General features: G+C 45.2%; 1 protein-coding gene across 1 annotated transcript in view; it reads left to right on the top strand.

Annotated features, from left to right (window-relative positions):
- The window catches only part of CDYL2 (chromodomain Y like 2), a 165,496-nt gene that overhangs the window by 115,663 nt on the left and 30,041 nt on the right, over positions 1–19,792 (top strand). The window contains exon 3 of the mRNA XM_079760067.1: positions 19,187–19,404. Coding sequence (XP_079616193.1) covers positions 19,187–19,404 — 218 coding nt within the window. The remainder of the gene's footprint in view (positions 1–19,186; positions 19,405–19,792) is intronic.

The following is a 19,792-nucleotide window of genomic DNA, read 5'->3' as shown; positions in this document are numbered from 1 at the left end:
TAAGTTTGCATTCTTGAGAATTTATAAATTGAAAGTTTGAGAGTATGGGAATGATGAGGCCTTGGAGTTTACAAAGTACTTTTCGTGATCCTCATAGCAGTCCTAAGTGGTAGCTGTTGATGTACCTACTCCATCGAGGAGACTGAGGTTACAAATGTTCAGGTTGGGATTAGAAGAGAAACCCAGGCAGAGCTGGCCACCAGATCACTGCCCAGTCAGTTCCACACACGTGTCTTGAATGGGGCCGGGAGTGCTGGTGGGGCAGGAGCCACTTCTTGGGCTCACCCTTTTGCTTTTTCCCTGGATGCATGTAATCCTTCCAAGCCTGAGATACTATGACTAACTCTATGTCATTCAGTTTGAAAACCTGATAAAATGGTCAGTAGAAAAATACAACTAACAAAACAGACACAAGGAGGACTCGAAAACCTGAATAAAGCAGTAACAATTGAAGAAGTCATTAACTCAGCCATTATAGACCTCTCATAAAAAAGCAGGGGAGAAGGCACAGAAGGCCCAACGGTTTTACAGGCAAGTCTACCAAATATTCTAGAACAGATAATCCCTTTCTTATCCAAATGGTTGCAGAGAACAGAAAAAGAGAAAGCACTCCAGCTCTGTTGATGAGGCCAATATAACCTGGATTTCCAGACCAGACGGGAGGAGGAGCCAGGAAAATTATAGGTCAGTTTCACTTGAAGATATGGTTGTCAAAGTCCTGAATAACCCTCCCGGGCCTACTACCATATCCTCAATACTTCCTCAAAATCATGACTGTGCCAGAAACTTCTCACTCTGTGCCCTGAACTGGACCCCAGCTCATGACCTTTAGAATCACCACTGCCTCTGATGGTGCCCAGCTTGTCCCTGGAAGAGGCCTAGGGGAAGCTGGCTCAGGGCAGCCCATGTGTCATGGCAGCGGCCCCAGGACATCTAATAAATCACAGGAAGTCCACAGAGGGCGTCCATGCTGCAGCCTCTGTTAACACAGGTATGTGTTTCCCTGGGCACAGCTGTTCTTTTAACACAGTTCAAACGCCCACTCCCAAGCCAACAGACTTTGACCAACCTTTTTCTTTTTCAAAAGTGGGTCATTTTCCAAACCAATAACAACAACAAAAACCTAAGGGGTTCTTATGTTTTGTCTTTCAACGTGTGGCAAGTAAGTGATTTGTGCTAATGAAACCCTTTTATGTGGTAATGTGAAGACCGGTCCAACTTGGCCACTGCCTCTGTGTGGAAAGTGCCAGGCTGGGATGGAAAATCTGACTGCGAACTTGACCTGTGGCAGGTCCAAGGGGCGAAATCCATGCTCCCAATTGGTTCCCCGATCCTGGATTTGATTTTGGCATCCAAAAGAGGTAGATGGAATCTTGACCACTGTCAAGATTCGGAAATGGACTAATTGCTTTCCCTGCCAGCTCAGATAGTTTTCTTCTCTCAAACACATTAAAAAAAAAAAAAAAAGCAGCACACCAAAAAAACAAAACAAAACACCTTAGGAGCTGTTTCCAAGGTGCCATTCATCATCAGTGGTAAACCAACGTAAGTGGGGTGGGGAGTAGAAGTCCACCCCCAGGTGCAAGCAGTAAAAGCCTGCAGAGGGTTGCAAAACAGTACTAAAAATCAGTTTGCCACCATTAGTGAAAAGCTGCTCCTTTCCATTGGGGTGAACCCCCAGACTCACAGCTTGTCCCCCACCCTCACCCCCACCCCGATGATTATGGTGATGCTGAACTCCTTCCACAGTCTGAGCCTCGTTCTTTGTGTCTGCTGTCCGGATTCTACGTCATCTCCTCAGTGGTTTTCGGATTTAGCAACTTAACTACATAGCATCATAACAGGGTTAGCTACGAATGGTCTTGCTTCTAGGTGGGGAAACTGAGGCTCAGAGTAGACACAGAACACCGAGGCGAGGAGTTGGGATGTGGTGTCAGGTCTGGCGATGCTGAAGCTGTCAGAGGTCTGTGAGCCATTTTATACAGGAAAAAAAGGCACTTCCAGGATTTAGGTTCAAAAATCAGCACACCTTTCCCTGGGTCCTGAGGAAGTTCTGGCAGCCTTCCTTTGATGCTGACTTGGCGTGCCGGCTGGACCCTCCGGTCCTGAGTGATTTTCCTCTGGGCCTTAGATGAAAAGACATACATACACATGCGCACAGGTAAGAAACCAAGGCCTCCACTGAGAAGATGACATCTGAGTAAAGGTCGGAGATGGTGAGAACATCTTGCTTTAAACTCAGAAACCTGTCTGTGTCAGGCGTGTGGATCTGCTTCCCCCCTTTAGCGGCCCAGGGTTTTATAGTGTGCAGGTAAGTGGTCCTCTCTCTGATGGGCATTTAGGCTGCCTCCAAGGATGCACACTCTTGCCAGCCCTGGCATTGCCAGTCATTGTCCTGCTTCCCCAGCCTCTGCTGTTTTGATTTTAGTTTGCAGACGAGGGTGAGCATCTTCTCATGTTCCCGCCGCTGTGTTTCTTTCCCTGGGAGTGGCCCAAGCATAGTTGGGCCAAGTGTAGAGAAGGTGACACTCAGTATGATGGGTGGACAAGGGCATTTGGCCATATTGCTTCAGGCAAATTGCTTAGCTTCTCTGGGCCAAATTGTTCATTCATAAGATGCAGATATATTCATACCTCATGGAGTTGGGGTAAAGTATAAGTGATTTTATTCATAAAAAGCCCCTAGCATATTACCTGGCATATGATAGACATTTGATAAATATTAGCTATTGTTATTTCAGTCCTTTGCCCATTTTTCTACCTGAGTCTTTGTAGTTTCCTATTTGATTTTTAGAGCACATTACATATTGTGCATATGATCCCTTGTTATATATGTTAACTCAACCAGTATTCACCAGGCAACTGCTGTATACCAGACACTGTGCAGACAAATCATTGAAATACCTTATGCCATCATGGAGATGTGCAGAAGACACTGAGGGAGCTGTAGGCAGAGTCCTAAGCCACCTTGGGAGGGGAGTTAGGAATGGACTCCTTGGAGGAGGTGACATGCAAGCTGAGTCTGATAGAATGAGCCAGAATGAATGAGGAGAGAGGCAGGGGTGGTGGGATGACAGAGGACAGCATGCACAGGGCCACAGAGCCTGGGTCAGCATGTGGGTGTGTGACACCAGGTCACAAAGACTATGGGAGCCCAGCCAGTTCCTGACCACCCCCAGGGGAGGCTGAAGGGACCCCGGGGAATTCCCTGTGCGTCAGGGTCGGCTGAAGAACCAGACAGATGGAGCCAGGACGGTGTTTTAGATTCTTTCTGGAAGGCGGAAGGAAGCCCTCATGCAGCCCGCACTCTCCAGGTCTGCCTCCCACCCTTCCCCACACCGTTTCCCTGTGTTCCCCTCCCCTCCAGCCCACTTGTGAGTACTTCACCTTTCCATCCTCCATGGCTCGCTCAAGCAGTGGAAACCTCCCCCGACCCCCCTTGTAGGTCAGCCTCCAGTTTCGTTTGCACACGTAGAACCGTGTTACTTCACTGACAGCGCTCACCCCCATTTGAAATGGCCACAACCTGATTACCTGGATAAGCTCTGCCTCCCTCACTAGGCCATGAGCTCCACTGGGGCAGGCCTGGACTCTGTTTTCCCTCACAGTTGTATCTCCTGCACCTAACAGTGCCAGGCATAGAGTAGGTGCTTAAGAAATACCCGCCAAATATTGGAGTGAATGAATGAATGGACAAAAGAGGAAGCAAGAAGCCTTTCCTGCTTCAGATGTGGGTCCTGAGGCCCCACTGTGAATTCTCCTCATACCTGCTAAATGCTCCCCTCACTGTCGCGGCATCACCCCTCCACCTGGGCTTGTCTTGCCATCTCACTGCGCTCCTGCTCCTGTAGCCTGTCACGGAGAGCTAGTGTTTTGTCAGGGCTCTTTGCAGCAGCTCAAGGATTCCCTTTCCCCTGTCTCATCTGAGAGTTGTTTTCACCATCTGCCATGAAGGCCCGACTTGCTACGCTTCTCCACCCTTAATATTCACACAGTCTCGCCAGATCTTAATTAAGCTCCTGGGTTCATTCCACCACCCTCCTCCCTTCCCTCCCCCGCCGCACACACACACACACACACTGCACTCCATCAAGGGTTGTGCGGGATCATGTGCAGCAGAGTGCATTTCATTTGGGTGGTATTTTCTGTTCTTAGTGTAGTCCCTCACGATGGAAGAGGAAATGCAGTGGATTTCTTAGTAGAAGTCCCAGCTACAGAGAGGATTTTGAGATTTCTCTTTAAAACTTGCTGTGAACTTTGGAGGCAGCATGGTGAGGAAGAAACTGGAGGGCATGAGTGTGGGCTTTGAATTCAAGTGCAAACTGTCTCTGGCTGAGTCACTGACTGGGCAGCTCTCGGGCCTCGGCTTTCCCCTCTGCACTATGGGAATAACAGTACTTACCACAAGGGATTAAATGATGGGTCCCGGCTCCTGTCAGTGCTGAGAGAATGTTAATTTCTTCCCCCCCCCGCCTTCTTAGACCGCGCTGCTTATGGAGCCCCTTGCTTTCCTCAGAGGCACGCTTCCTTACCCTCCCACCATATGCCCTGTTGCTTTGTCATCAATACTAGGATATTAATTCTTATTCTGCTTAAGAAAACCAGCAAAGTGAATTCAAGAGGCCCCACTTCTGGGCAGCGGGACGACTGGCCCCGTCACTTCTGTCCTCGACGGAAGTCAGTCTTGAGTCTTCCACCTGCCATCTTCGTGACAGTGCTACTGGGCTGGAGGTTCCTGTCTCCAAGTTAGTTCTTAATTCTTCTGTCAAAAAGAAGTCAGGTGGTTTTTCCCACCTTTGGCCCCTTTCTCAATTCTCTCGCACTTCTTCACACTGGTGAGGAGTGGATCTGTGCTGATCTCCTGGAGTTTAAACGCGACGTCCCATTGCTGGTCTGGCTTCCCACCGATGACTCCTCCTGGCACTTGATGGTGAAAGAGAAACAATTGGCCACAGGTTTACTGAGTACCCGTGTGTGCCAGGCATGGTGTTGGGTGCCGAGGCCATGGATGTGTGTAAGAGATGGTTGCTGTCCTTGCCCAGCTCACACTCCATTGGGAAAACCTGAGAAAGTGGCTGAACTGTGATGTGCGTGCGAGTGCCCTGCATGAGTGCAGGACCCACTGGAACTAGGAGGTTAGAGAAAGGGCTTCCAGGTGGTAGAGGCCCACGTCTAACCTGAGGCCTGAAAGATAAGAAGCGTTTGGTCAGGCAAAGAGAAGGGGAAATGTTCTGGATGGTAAGAACTGTATTTTATTAAGAATGTTTGTGTAAAATATGTGACATCACCAATAAACTCCATTTATGCTTTCTTCATCAAACATTTAGTGACTGCTAGAAGCCAGCTCTGTGCATCTAGAAGTGAGTCACTGTGTGCCTCGCTCTGGGAATATAACCATGAATGAGACAAGATGCTCACAATTTAGGGAAGAAAGCAAATAAATAAGGAAAAGACAAATAAATAAACAATTTACATACCATGTCAGAAAAAGCCAACATGTATTTATTGAGCCTGTGCCAGGAGCCATGCCCTGTTCTAAGCACAGTAACTCAGTTTGTCCTAGGAGGTAGGGTCTCTTTCTCTATTTTACAGATAAGGAAACTGAGGCATATGGAGGCAAGTAACCCGCCCGTGCTGTGGTCTGTCAGTTGGTAGGTGACTATTCCAGGATTCAGATCTAGTGGTCTAGCTCCAGGCCCATATTCTTACCTGCTGCTGTTACCTGCATGCGCAGAGGAGAGCCGCCTCATGGTTGGAAACTCTTTTCTTCCCTTAGCCTTTTGAGATCATTTCTGCCATTATCCCCCCCCCCCCCCCCCTTAGAATACAGTCAAAGAGGCATTGACTTTGCTCCCACTGGGTGCTGGCAACTGGGGATAGAGAGAGGACTAGCCTCTCTTCCAGAGAACTTGAAGCTCATTAAGCTAATTAAGGGATCAGATGGTCCCAATGACCAGCTGCAGAGCTGAGTGTGCTGAGAACTCCGGAAGGGCCTGGGCAGACCGCCTCAGGGGCCCAGGGGTGCCCCATTCCTGGGCACTTGGGGAGAAAGAGACAGCTGTCTGGAAGAGAAGCAATGCTGGTGGCCCTGAGGATTCGATGTGTAAAGGTAGATGGCGATAGCATTCTAGGCCCGGGGGACAGCTGAAGCAAAGCTCCAGAAGCAGGAGAGTGCAGAGTGTTTTAGAGAACCTGGAACAGCCCTGGAAATTAGGGTATTTCAGGGGCAGGAGAGGGAGTTCAGTTTGGAGAACAGGATAAGGTCAGAAGGTAGAGTTTGTGAGTAGGGGAGTGGCAAGAAGAGATGAGAAAATGAATTTATAATAGGGTTGCTTTATACTTTGAGGACCCTAGGCAGTGGTCGGCAAACTCATTAGTCAACAGAGCCAAATATCAGCAGTACGACGATTGAAATTTCTTTTGAGAGCCAAATTTTTTAAACTTAAACTTCTTCTAATGCCACATCTTCAAAATAGACTTGCCCAGGCCGTGGTATTTTGTGGAAGAGCCACACTCAAGGGGCCAAAGAGCCGCATGTGGCTCGCGAGCCGCAGTTTGCCGACCATGGCCCTAGGGGATCTTTCTCTGTGAGCCAAGGATTCTGGCCTAGGAGTGCTTTGAGGGTTGGCATGGCCTTGGAGGGTTATAACACAGGAGACATTTAACCCATGGAAAACGGTCTTTTTAATCAGTCTCCTTTGCATTTTAAATTCATGCTTTGCTCTGCTGTTTAGATGCCTGACAATAAACATCATAAGATGTATGATCGTCACTCTTAGCAATTCTAAATAATCCTTGAACCTAAACTTCCTTGAAATTTGTAGTGTGTGAATTATCTCAGGAGGCATAATTATAATATGCTAGATGATGGCTAACATGGCTAAGTAAGATTTTAAAAATCTACCAGCAAATCTGAGCATTGCTGTTGAATTCAGCCCCGAGATCAGGGATTCTGTATATGGTGACAGTGAAGGTCTGGACAGTGAGCAGCCATAAAACACAGAGTTCAGGTGCAGGTTAGGCATTTTGAACTCTCATGACATAAGTAGGTGGAGTGACTGCCGTTTTTTTCCCAACTTCTATTCCCTTCTCCCACCTCTAAAGATCCTGACCACCCAGCTGGCTCCTGTTGAAAGAAGCTGCTGTCCCAGCTGCTGAATCTGATATGCTGAGACAGAAAAAGGGCCTTGTTTTTAAAATATGTTTTTTTGAAATTGATTTCAGAGAGAGGAAGGGAGAGGGAGCGAGAGCTAGAATGAAACATCAAAGGTGAGAGAGAATCATTGATCGGTTGCCTCCTGCATGCCCCCCTACTGGGGATTGAGCCCCCAACCCGGGCATGTGTCCTGACTGGGAATTGAACCCTAACCTCCTGGTTCATGAGTCATCACTCAATCACTGAGCCACACCAGCCAGGCCAGAAAAATAGTCTTGACATGTAAACGTTTCACCCTCTCACTTCCCCTCTTGGTACCCCCACAGAACGGTTGGCCATGCTTTAGGGATCTTTGGTGAGTCAACCACAGACTAGGGAACGGTTCTCAGGCACAAGAGCCATCACTCTCTCTTCTGAGAACTGCAGCTGGAAAACCCTAACCCCAGTGGGTCTTCTCTTGCTTTTTTAAGCTCGTCCTTCACCCAACCCTCAGGGTGGTCCCAGTCCCCACTTCTGTCTGCGAATTGTATCTGCTTCCTCAGACAGTGATCAGGACTGGGAAGCTGAGGAGAGTGGCCAGGAAGGGAAGCACCTGGCTCTTGGTCTTTATGGAGCTGGGAGCCGATTCCCTGCACTTTCCTTACCCTGCTTTCCAGCTTCTCACTCTCACGTGGCCCTTTCTGGCCAGGAGGTAGGAACCTCTGCAGGCCCTCCATTATACATGTAGCACTTATTTGTTTATCTGCTCACTTATTTATTCAGTAGTGATGGAGCCCCTTCTGTGTGCTGGGCTGCACTGTTTCTAAAGATAGAGGAATGACCAACATAGCCCCTGCTTTTTAAAAAAATATATTTTATTGATTTTTTACAGAGAGGAAGGGAGAGAGATAGAGAGTTAGAAACATGGATGAGAGAGAAACATCAATTCAGCTGCAAACTCCTCACTGGGGATGTGCCCCCAACCAAGGCACATGCCCCTGACTGGAATCGAACCTGGGACCCTTCAGTCTGCAGGCCGACGCTCTATCCACTGAGCCAAACCAGTCAGGGCGCCCCTGCTTTTAAGAATCTGTGTGAGGGTGAGGAGGGAGTCAGACATGTGAGAAAAGGTATGTCAGGATTTGCAAGATAAATTATCCTGCAGAATGATTACTTGTAGTGTAAAGGCTGTTAAAAGAGAAGGATGTACAAACAGCCACGAGAAGAGGGGTGAGCTGTTCTGGAAGAATTCCTAAGCAGGTAACAGCGGAGCTGCAGTGAGGAGGATGAGGGCAAGAGAGGAAGAGCGTCCCAGGAGAGAGAATGTTTCTGGGATCTTGACTTCTCCCTTTTGTGTTCTAATAGCTCAAACTACCCAAGGTGTTACTATTTTCTTCTCAAGGGAAGGAAACTTCATAGCACTCAGCTGTGTTCTCTCCCGGGGCATCTTTGAGAGGTGAGATCTCACTCAGCTGTTGTGAGGCAGGAGGGCCAGGTGTGATATGAGTACAGTGTCATCTAGGTGTGAGATCAACCTGATTTAGAAAACCAGTGTTTTCATACATAGAACCCAGTGGTTGGCAAACTCATTAGTCAATGGAGCGGCAAACCGTGGCTCGCGAGCCGCAGTTTGCCGACCACTGATATAACCAATATAAAGGTTTGGAAGTGTGATCAACACATTTAGAAATGAATACAGAATGGCCAACCTCAGGAGAGTGAATTATGAGGTTGGTACAAAGTACAATAAGGTTGTATACAGTATGTGTTGCATAAGTTAGTTTCCTCCATTAAAAAAAAAATTTTTTTTTATTGATTTGAGAGAGAAAGGAAGGGAGAGGGAGAGAAACATGGATCAGTTGCCTTCCACACACTCTCTGACCAGGGACAGAACCTAAAACCTGGGCATGTGCTCTGACTGGGAATTGAACTGGTGACCTTTTGGTGCACAGGACAATGCTCAACCAACTGAGTCACACGAGTCATGGTAGTTTCCTCCATTTGTTATTCGCCTATTCATTCATTTGATTGAACGGTGTGTTGAGTAGTTTCTATCTTCTGGGCACTGAGCTCAGTGCTTCAGATACAAAAATGAGTAACTCTCAGTCTTTCCCCAAAGAGCCCAGCATCTAGTGGGGGCATCAGGCAGGTGTATAGATGATGATAATGCCGGGAAATGAGTGTGGCTTGGTAACAATATCGTGTGACACCAGAGCCAGGTGTAATGACTAAATCTTCTTTCATTCTTTTTTAGCAAAGATTGGGATCTTAGGAAGAAAAGCAAAAGATCCCTCAGAGCCAACACCAGGGGGTTGGCCTGAGAACAGGTTAGGTTTCAGAGTCTTGATGCTTGAGTCAAGTTAACATCAAGTTTAGAGTTGCTGGTGTGGACCCTTCCAGGCACTTTCTAGTGGCATGACTTTGAGTTTTGCTTTTTTTTTTTTTTTTTGTAAAATTGGGATAAAATAGTGCCTTACATGGTTTTTATTAGGGTTGAATGAGGTAAGCAATGTGAATCACACAGTAAGCACTCAACAAAATAGAATTGTTGCATTATGGTGAGCAATTGAGAGAAAAGACTTTGAGATTGATGCTATACCGGCCCTGGAAGTCACCATTTTGGATTATTCTGGGCATGTGTAGATGGCTCCTGTTGCCCATGATAATAAAAGAAAGACTTTGTACATGTGGAACCAGCAGGACAACACTTCTCTCAACTGGGGGATAGCATCCTCTGTCTAAGCTTTTTCTCCTCTCTTCCCTGTCCAGAGGGAGCTTGATGCTCTTCTGTGCCTGGGGGTGTGACATGTTCTTGGTGGTACATGAGCACGGACTCTGAGCCCTGTGTAGAGTGGCCGTGTCTCCTGAAACTGATGTTGCATGGCAGAAGTGTCCTGTGATCTGTCCCTTGTCTGTCCAGTCCTCTGTGGCCTCCTTCAGCCCTTTACCTTCTGCCCTCCTAGTCTCAGGGCAGCTGCCCCTTGTCTTTTAGATAACAGGTTTGTTTTTGTGCTTGGGTATCCTACCAACTGCAGTGTATTTCTTCACACAGCTTTTCTTGCTGCACATTGACAGCCATGTACCATTTCTTAACCATTTTGGAGTCATTCTGCCATTTCTTGGCGCATTGGGCAGGTGTCTTTCCCCCGCTGCCTGAGTTAAGATGTCTTTTTCTGTTTTTAAGAGTCTCTCCTTAGGGAATCTTCAATACACCTGGATCCTTTATTATTTTGTACAATCTTATAATCTCTATCTTTTCATAAATGAGTTTAATCTATTCAGATTAATGATCTATTAATATATTATTTTGGTTTTTCTCTCCTATTTTGCATTTTACTTTTATCATTCTATTTCCCTGCTCCCTCTCCCATCCCTATCCCCTGACCTTTTTATGCTTTTTTATTGTGTTGATATGTTTTATATATTCACCTCTCCCTGGGCTGTTTTGAAAGCTGGGTATAGGTTATATTTTGATTCTTAACTTTTAGCATACATACTTAACTGTAATTTTTTTCTAATAAATATAATGTCCTCCTATTGAATATAGCAAGGAGGATTTTTTTTTACTTTAACTTCTCTCTGTACAATCTTGATTTTGTTTTGTCTTCCCAATGTTGTTTAAATACCAAACATTATTTTTATTATCTTTTGCAGCCAGTAATTATATTCACTACATTTGTAAAAATTATTTTTTTTCTTTTATCTTGTCTTTCTGTGAATTAATTTTTTGATTTGCTGAAATTTTTCTTTATAATTCTTTTAGAGGCTGCAGTAGATAAATTTTCATAGTTGTGGGATATCTGAAAATGCCCATTTACTTAGACCTTTAAATGCTGTTTTAGTTGGGTATGACAATTTTGGTTGAAGAATTTTATAGTTATTTTCTCTCAGCATTTTGATGATAGTTTATTTTTTAGCACTCTGTTAGTGCTTTTGCTATTAGTCTGTCATTCCTTTTAGATAATTTTTTCTCTCCATGCTATATTTTAAGATCTTTTCTTTTCCCCATGACATTGTGCAGTTTTATTATCATTTATCTTTTATCCTGCTTCATGCTCAAAGTGCTCTTTCAAGCTAAGAACCTGTCTTTTTTTTTTTTATAAGTCCTGGAAAATATTCTGCTGTTACCTCTTCAAATATTCTTTTCCTAGAATTATCCCTTGTGTTGAATTTTAATTTGATTCTTATTTGCAGAATATTTGTTTTTAAATCTACTTAACCTTTTGCTTTGAAATAATTTCAAATTGACAGAAAGCATTGTAAAGAAATCCTTTTCAGATCTACTAGTTTTTAACATTATGCCATGTTTGCTCCCTTTCTATGTGTGCATATGTACGTGTGTGTGTAAACATACGCATACATACATACACACTCATATTTCATATACAAATTATTATACAAATGATTATCCTCTTTCTGAACCATTTGGTTATACAAGTTATTGTTTTCTTAACCATTTGAGTGTAGATTGTGTATGTCATGCATCTTTACCCCTTAATACTTAGTAAGGGTATTTTCTAAAAAAAAGAATATTCTCGTAACTCAACATAGTACAGTTATGAACTTCAAGAAGTTAGCATTGATGAATAATTTTATTTAATCTGTGGTCCATATTTCAATTTTTTCTATTATCTCAATAATGTCCTTTAGATAAATTTCCCCTCCAATATAGAGTTCAGTCCAGAATCCTGTGATCACTTTAGTTGTCATGTCTCTAGTCTCCTTTAATCTGGAACAATTTTTCAGTCTTCCATTGTCTTTAATGACTCTGACATTTTTGAAGACTACAAGGCAGTTATTTTACATAGTGTTCCTCACTTTGGGTTTGTCTAATGTTGTCTGAAGATTAACTGAAATACTTAATATGATATTGCTCTCACTTATCCATCCATCATTTGTCAGTCTGTCTGTCTGTCTGTCATCTCATCTATTATCATTGCAGACTTGAGGATTCTTATTTTGTGCAACAGTTTATGATCCATTTACTGCCCTTACTTATTTTTATGTTCAAATTATCCCAGAGTTTGCTAGTGGGAGGCCCTTGGAGCTGCCTCTTATGTCCTTTGAATGGTTATTCTTTTGATCACTTCCTTACCTCTCCCCTCCCATATTTTGCAGTGTAAATTATGCACACATATATTTTATACTGCTAGAAGCATATTATCATGTTAAAATTTTAGAAGTGGGATCGCTGGGTTGAGAATAAGTGCATAGTAGTTTTGTTAGATATTGCCAAATTTTCTTCCTTAGCAGTTGTACTATTTTGCATTCTACCCACAATTAAGAGAATGCCTGTCTCCCCACATTCTCTCTAGATGAGTATTGTGTCAAGAATTTGAACTTTTGCCAAGTTGGTGGGTAAAATGGTATCTCAGTATAGTTTTAATCTTTATTTCTTTTCCTATGATTTTTAATTTGCATTATTGAGTCAAGTTGAAATCTTTTTAAAAATATATATTTTATTGATTTTTTACAGAGAGGAAGGGAGAGGGAGAGAGAGTTGGAAACATCGATGAGAGAGAAGCATCTATCAGCTGCCTCCTGCACAGCCCCTACTGGGGATGTGCCCGCAACCAAGGTACATGCCCTTGACTAGAATCGAACCTGGGACCCTTGAGTCCGCAGGCCGACGCTCTATCCACTGAGCCAAACCGGCTAGGGCTGAAATCTTTTCTTATGTTTAATAAGAATGTCTGTTCATTTTTTATTGGAGGACATTTTGGTCCTTTTGTCTTCAGTGTTTATACTTTTACAATTTGGGGATCTTTGTCTTTTATCTGTGATATGCAAGTATTTTTTTTGCCCCATTTGTTTGGTTTTTAATTAATTCTTTACCTTACCCTGTTCTTTCTGTCTGTATTTGTTTGAGAATTTCTTATTTATCTTAAATGAATGTTTTCCTTGCATCTATCATTTTGAGCATTCTAAACATTCCTGTTTTAAAGTCCTTGTCAGATTGTTTTATGATATTCATTTTATTTTATTTGGAATATATCATGCCACAAGTGTTGATTTTGTGGGCTAGATTTCTAAGCATTAAATAGCTTTGTGTTGGAATTTTGGAGTACAGGCTCGTTTCAAGAAGGAAGTGCTTTGTTTTTCTTTGCTTTCTCTTCTTTTCCCTCTCTCTTTCTAATAGTTGTGTTTGCCTCCACGTGGCCCAGATAACGCCTTAGCCTTGGGCAGCACATGGTTTGGTATTGTGGTTGTGCTTTCCTGGCAGGGCTTCATGCTACCCCCTCGTGTCAGGCCGTGGGCCTGGGTCCCCTCTGCCATCTTTCATGGGAAATGTGCTCTCTGCTGCCCCTGAATCTACCCCCTGCCCACCACTCCCGCTCTCAGCCTCACTTCCTACTTTGTGTTGATGTTCTCCCTCTCATACAAACAGACTGTGATCGTGCTGGTGAGCCTAGTGTTTACCTGTGTATTTGGAGCAGAGGGTCTGTGTCAGAGCCTGATGTTATGGAGCCTTCTTCTTCTTCTTCTTCTTCTTCTTCTTCTTCTTCTTCTTCTTTTTTAGCCTTCTTAATGGCAAATAGTCCTTTGTATTCTGAAGGAAGGCATGTGAGAAGGTTCGAAGGAAATGGAAGGAAGGAGGGAGCATGATGGAGGGTTTCCTATGTCCCAGAAGTGCAGCGCACATCATTCCTTTTACTTTACGACAATTCTGTGAGGCAGGAATGGTTTCTGCCATTCCACACGTGGGAAGTGGGGGCACAGAGTGGATATTGAGCCAGCAGCCTTACAGCTTACGAGAGGGAATGGGGAGGCCTGAACGCTGGCCTGTCACTGGGTTCACCCTCACTTCCAGCTCAGCAGGGCGGTCAGTTCCCTGGGCCTGGAATGCCCCATCGCATGGCCTGGGTCTGTGCCTCGGGCTTAGAGGGAGGGTGTGCACAGTCTGGGAACAGGCATGTCAGGCTTTGAGGACTCACCAGTTAATTCCTCTTTTGTGAAATGACTTAGTGTCCTTCAGCCAACACTTACGAAGTGCCTGGGATGAACTGGGCACTTGTTAAATCCCATATCAGTTCTTTAATTGAAATATCTCAACAACCCTGAAAAGCAGGTACTATTGACCCCATCTAATAATCAAGGACACGAACGCTCAAGAAGCTCATGTGACTTCTTCATAGCTTCTCCCAATTAGCAAATGTAGGGCTGGGCTTCTTACACTGTCTGGCTGCAAAGCCCTAGACTTCCATGCTTCTGGAATGTTCTATTTCCCATGGCGTCTTCCCTGCCAGCTTGCTGCAATCTTTTCGAAGGCTCAATGCCCCAGAAGGCGAGAGGCTTGAGGGCAGCTCTGTGTGAAGTTAGTTTGTTGGGCTCTGGGGTGACTTTCCTCTGTGCCTCCTAAAACACAGGGCCCGTTGTAGCCACTTACAATCAGAAACAGGATCTAATGCAGTATTAATTGACATTTTTACTTCTCACTGCCCCCACCAAGCAAGCTCCGTGAGGGTAGGGATCTTATTTTTTCAGTTATTTTTTGGATATCCATCATCTAGTATGATACCAGTGGTCGGCAAACCACGGCTCTCGAGCCACATGTGGCTCTTTGGCCCCTTGAGTGTGGCTCTTCCACAAAATACCACGGCCTGGGTGAGTCTATGTTGAAGAAGTGGCGTTAGGAGAAGGTTAAGTTTTAAAAATTTGGCTCTCAAAAGAAATTTCAGTCGTTGTACTGTTGATATTTGGCTTTGTTGGCTAATGAGTTTGCCGACCACTGTGATAGTCCATAGGGAGGTGATAATAGATTTTGAGTGAATGAATGAATCCAATGAGAGACAGCTACCTCCTATCCCAGCTTTACCTCTGTGGCTTCCAGCACAGAATTCACTTTTCCTTATCTGCAAAATGGGCTCGCCGTGGTGATTTCATCAGATTGCTGAGAAATTTAGAGACCACATATAGAGCTCAACACAGCTAACCCTCCTGTCCTCCTCCTTGATATAACTGTTAATTAGCATCTTAGTTTGGTTGGGGCATGGGAGGATTTTATTCAGACCCTTCCCAGCCTTGGAAAGCATTGATGTACCAGCACCCTGAGGTTCTGACTTCTCCCCAGGCTGTAACCCGATCACCTCTGCCCCCAGGACCGCCCCATGGATCTGGATCCCCCTGGGCTGCTGCAGAAACTGTGGCCAGCCCCAATTAGGAGGTCCCTCCTAGGAGCTGAAGGTTTTGAGGTTACCCTGAAGACACAGCTCCCTTTACACAAGCTTTTTAATTAAATGCTCAAGTTTACTTTCCAGAGTTCATTGAATCACTTTACCGGCATTGTGGTGTTTGACAAAGCCCAGTTGCTTCGAGTGATGGAAAAGTACAAGACTAGGCAGCTTCGGGGCAGCGGGGAGGACACAGGCACCGCTGCCTCTGTGCCCCTTCCAGGCTGGGCGCTCACCTGGGGGGGACCCAGCATTCCCGAGGAGGGGTCGGGTGAAGTGCTTCCTGGTCTCTGCCTTTGGCTTGCTTTTTGAGCTTCCAGGACCCCCAATGCTAGTTAAGGATCTGAGTCCACCCAGAGGCGGACCCAGGGCTGCGGAGGCCAAGGAACAATTCCCGTGGACTTCCGGTGCACAGGTGATATGCTGGCCTGCGTTGTGTGTGACAGTGGCCCTGCCCCCACAATGCTTACAATGTTGCGGGAGAGAGAGGATTATTGAAATACTTTTATGTTGAGCCGGTCCACGATGACTAGAAAACAAAAGCTACCATTTATTCCTTGTTTACTTATATCATGGGTCCTTTAAATATGTATGTCATTCGATCCTGCTCTCTGAGGATAAGCAGCCAGGACGAGTCCACTCTGTCCACAGTAATTTTCCTAAGAGGGCCAGGTTTGGCCTCAGGAGACCAGCTCCTGGTTGGGATGCAGCATTGCCGTCTCCATCGTGACTTCGTTCCCTTCTTTGCCAAAAATGAAATGAAAGGTCCAGTAATGCTTAGCACAGAGTAAAGCCTTCTCTTTGTTTCCTTGTAGTCTTCCTCCCACATCACTGCAGCCTAGTGAGGTTGTTTTTGAGGAGATGGGGCTCCATCCCGTGCCCCCAGCAGAAATGCTGAACTCAAGACTTCCAGGCCTTCATCACTGTTCCAAGTCTAGGGCTTGAGGGAGACTTCTCACGCCTGGGGGTGGGGACCTGCCTGGTGATGGAGGACACCTGGGTTGTCTGGACCCTGCTTCTCAGAGCCTGGTCTTGGGAGTGATGGCAGCACCGTGGGGTGGGCCCGGCAGGCTGGGTTTTCTTCAGGGGTCCTGATGCCTGCTCAAGTGTAAGAACTACTGGGCCACGACAAACTTGCCTGCATGTCAGAATCACCCGAGAAGTGTGTTGTGGTTTTAAAAAATTTATTATTAACTTACTGTTGAAATGTGTTCATTATAATATACTTCCCCTTTTGTTGTTAATCCTCACCCAAGGATATTTTTCCCCCCATTGCTTTAGAGAGAGTGGGAGGGGGGAGGGGAGAGAGAGAGAGAGAGAGAGAGGGAGAGAGAGAGAGAGAGAGAGAGAGAGAGAAACATAGATGTGTGAGAGAGACACATCACTTGGTTGCCTCCCACACGTGCCCCAACCTGGCTGGGGATTGAACTTGTAACCCAGGTACGTGCCCTTGACCAGGAATCGGACCCTTGACTCTTCAGTGCGTGGGCCAACACTCTAGCCACTGGGCAACACTGGCCAGGGCAAATAAACTTCACTTTTTAAACTGGTTCAGGTTTACAGAGAAATTTGGAAGCTAATACAAAGAGTTTCTATATACCCACACTCAGCTTCTCCTATTATTAATATCTTGCATTTGTGTGGTATATTTGTTACAGTTGATGAACCAATATTGATGCATTATTATTAACTAAAGTCCATACATCAGTCAGGTTTTCTTAGATCCCACATTACTTTTCATCCTCACATCTCCTTTGGTCCCCCCTGGCTGTGACAGTTTCTCAGACCTTCCTGGCTTTCTAGTCATCATGGCCAGGTTCAGACTTTCCTTCACAGCTTTGAAGTGTACTGATTAGGTACTTTGCCCAACGCCCCTCCATCTGCATTTGTTTGGCAATGGCCTCATGATGTGGGTTACTGAGAGGAAGACCACGGAGGTGAAGTGCCACTCTCTTCCCATCATAATCAAGGGTACATGCTGTCACCTTGACTTATCCCTGTGGATGTTGACCTTGATCATCTGGCTGAGGTAGTCTTGGCTTCTCCAACTGTCCATCAGGGTTCTCCACTGTCAGTTACTCACCCCCCCCCCCCCCGCAACTTTCCATATTGTACTGTTTGGAAGGAGTCACTGTGTGCAGCCCACACTTAGGAAGTGTGATGTTATGCTCCTCCCCCTTGAAGGCAGAGTGTCTGCACAAGCTATTGAGTTTTTGTGCATGGGAGAATTGTCTCTTCTCTCCCATTTACCCACTTACTCCGTCATGTATTTATATCAGTGTGGACATGTGGATCTTGGTTTTACCCTTTCAGTTATAGTGCAATGCTACTTGATTTTGTTGCTCAAATTGCTCCATCCTTGGCCATCATGAGCTCTTTAATTGCTCTGTGTCCTTTTAGAAAACCCCATCATTGTAAGGTGATTAAAAAATAAATTTAGTGCTTCCTTTCTTTCAGCCATGACAAGCCTATCTGATGTGTTTCCTAGAATCAGCCATTTCTCCAGGAGCCCTGGTTCCTTTTCTTGAGAACGGTATCAGAAATCGAGATCTGGGCCCTGGGTGTGCTTGCTGCTATTGGCATGTCATTGATTCTCTCAGCTGGCAGAATAAGGAAATACATGCGTATATATTAACCTGTGTACATACACTTATCTATAAATATTTCTGTATGTAGTCATCTGTAACTGTATTAAGCTAATAAATCTGAGCTCACGTTGATGTCTTTAATTCTAATCCGTCATCACGTGGATCATTCTAACCTCCTTCCCTTGCTTATCTGTAAGTCTCACTCTGACAGTGAGAAAACTTGTTCCGTCATCTGCTTCACTGTCTACTTAGCTGTTCATTTCCAGCACAGATGTATCATGGTATCAAAAATTTTAACTCCTACCTACTCCCATGGGAATCAGCTTTGTCAATTGAGTACACACTTCTGTACAGGTTATTTTGCCAGTAGTTTTACAGACTCCTCTCAGTCCTAGGCTTCCCGAGGTCAGCACCTTTCCCCACCCCCTTCAGCGAGGTTGTTTCCTACATTTGAAATAGTTACATTCTTTGATCACATGCTGCATTCCATCCTGGGAATCTCCCAGTTTCTTCATTTTTTAAAAAAATTGCATACTGTAAGGTACACTGTCTGTGCTGTAACGTTCTTTGGGATTCAATAAATGTGTAATGTCTCGTATTCACCATTATGGCGTCATACAGAACAGTTTCACTGCCCTAAAAAAAAAATCCCATGAGCTTCACCTATCCCCCTCTTCTCATTCCACCCGAACTCCTGGCAACCACTGACCTTTTCACAGTTTCTACACTGTGCCTTTTCTGGAATGTTGTATAATTGGATTCAGGCAATGTGTAGCCTTTTCAGACTAGCTTCTTTAACTTAGTCTGCTTTTAAGATTCGTTCCTGTACTTTTGTGATTTGATAGCTAACTTAGTTTTATTGTAGAATGATATCCCATTGTACGAATGGACCATTGTTTGTTTATCCATGCATCTGGTAAAGGACATATTGGTTGCTCCCAATCTTTGATGGTTACAAATAGAGCTGCAAGTCTCTTGTTTTGTCTTGTGGCCGTACACTTTCAAAGCAGTGGTTCCTTTTTGCTAAAAGGCGTCCAAGCAGAAGCAGGCCTGTGTGTGGGAGAGGGGAATCAAGGATCACATTGGGTCCTTCTCAGAGAGCCCTCTCTATCCTCTTCTGAATTTGGAGATATAGCAAGTGTGGCCCAGGCCCTACACCACCCAGAACAGAGGCTGCTTGGGGGTCCCAGCCACATCCGACCCTTCCAATGACAATCTGAATGCTCTCTGAGCTTGCTCTTGCACTATGGTTCCTGTCTTAGTGTCTCACTTGGTTTATCTGATTTTGGAAGGCTCTGCTCTGACCAACGGGGGATTAAACATGCACAGCTCGGTGAAGAGGAAGCTGGACACGGAGAAGGACTACGTCTTTGACAAGAGGCTCAGGTACAGCGTCCGCCAGAATGAAAGCAACTGTCGGTTTCGGGACATTGTCGTGCGGAAGGAAGAGGGGTTCACACACATCCTGCTGTCCAGTCAGACCTCAGACAACAACGCGCTGACCCCCGAGGTGAGGGGGCAGGACCAGAGGGGAGGGTCAGGTTGGGGAGGGCCTCTCATCCATCAGATCGGGGTGCTGGCTTCTCTGTTTCTTCAGGGAGCCTCTGATGGAAGTAGCCAGCGTGCACACAGACACTTGATGGCAGGACACAATTTGCTAATCACTTTCGTGCATTTTCCATTTGATCTTTCTGACTAGGTAACGTTATTGTCCCATTTTACAGATGAAGACACTGGTAAATGGAGAGATTCAGTCAGCTGGTCAGAACTTAGCCAGAGGAGGCCTCAGGCTGCATTATGATAAGCAAGCCCAATTTCATTGTTGCAGATGGAATGATATTTACTCAGCTCACTTACATTTTTTGACATATAATTCATATACCATAAATTTCACCCTT

The sequence above is a fragment of the Cnephaeus nilssonii genome (genome assembly GCF_951640355.1).
Source record: "Cnephaeus nilssonii genome assembly, chromosome: 20".
Taxonomy (NCBI): domain Eukaryota; kingdom Metazoa; phylum Chordata; class Mammalia; order Chiroptera; family Vespertilionidae; genus Cnephaeus; species Cnephaeus nilssonii.
Note: the sequence above shows the minus strand (reverse complement) of the source record. Positions and strands in the feature narration are given on the sequence as shown.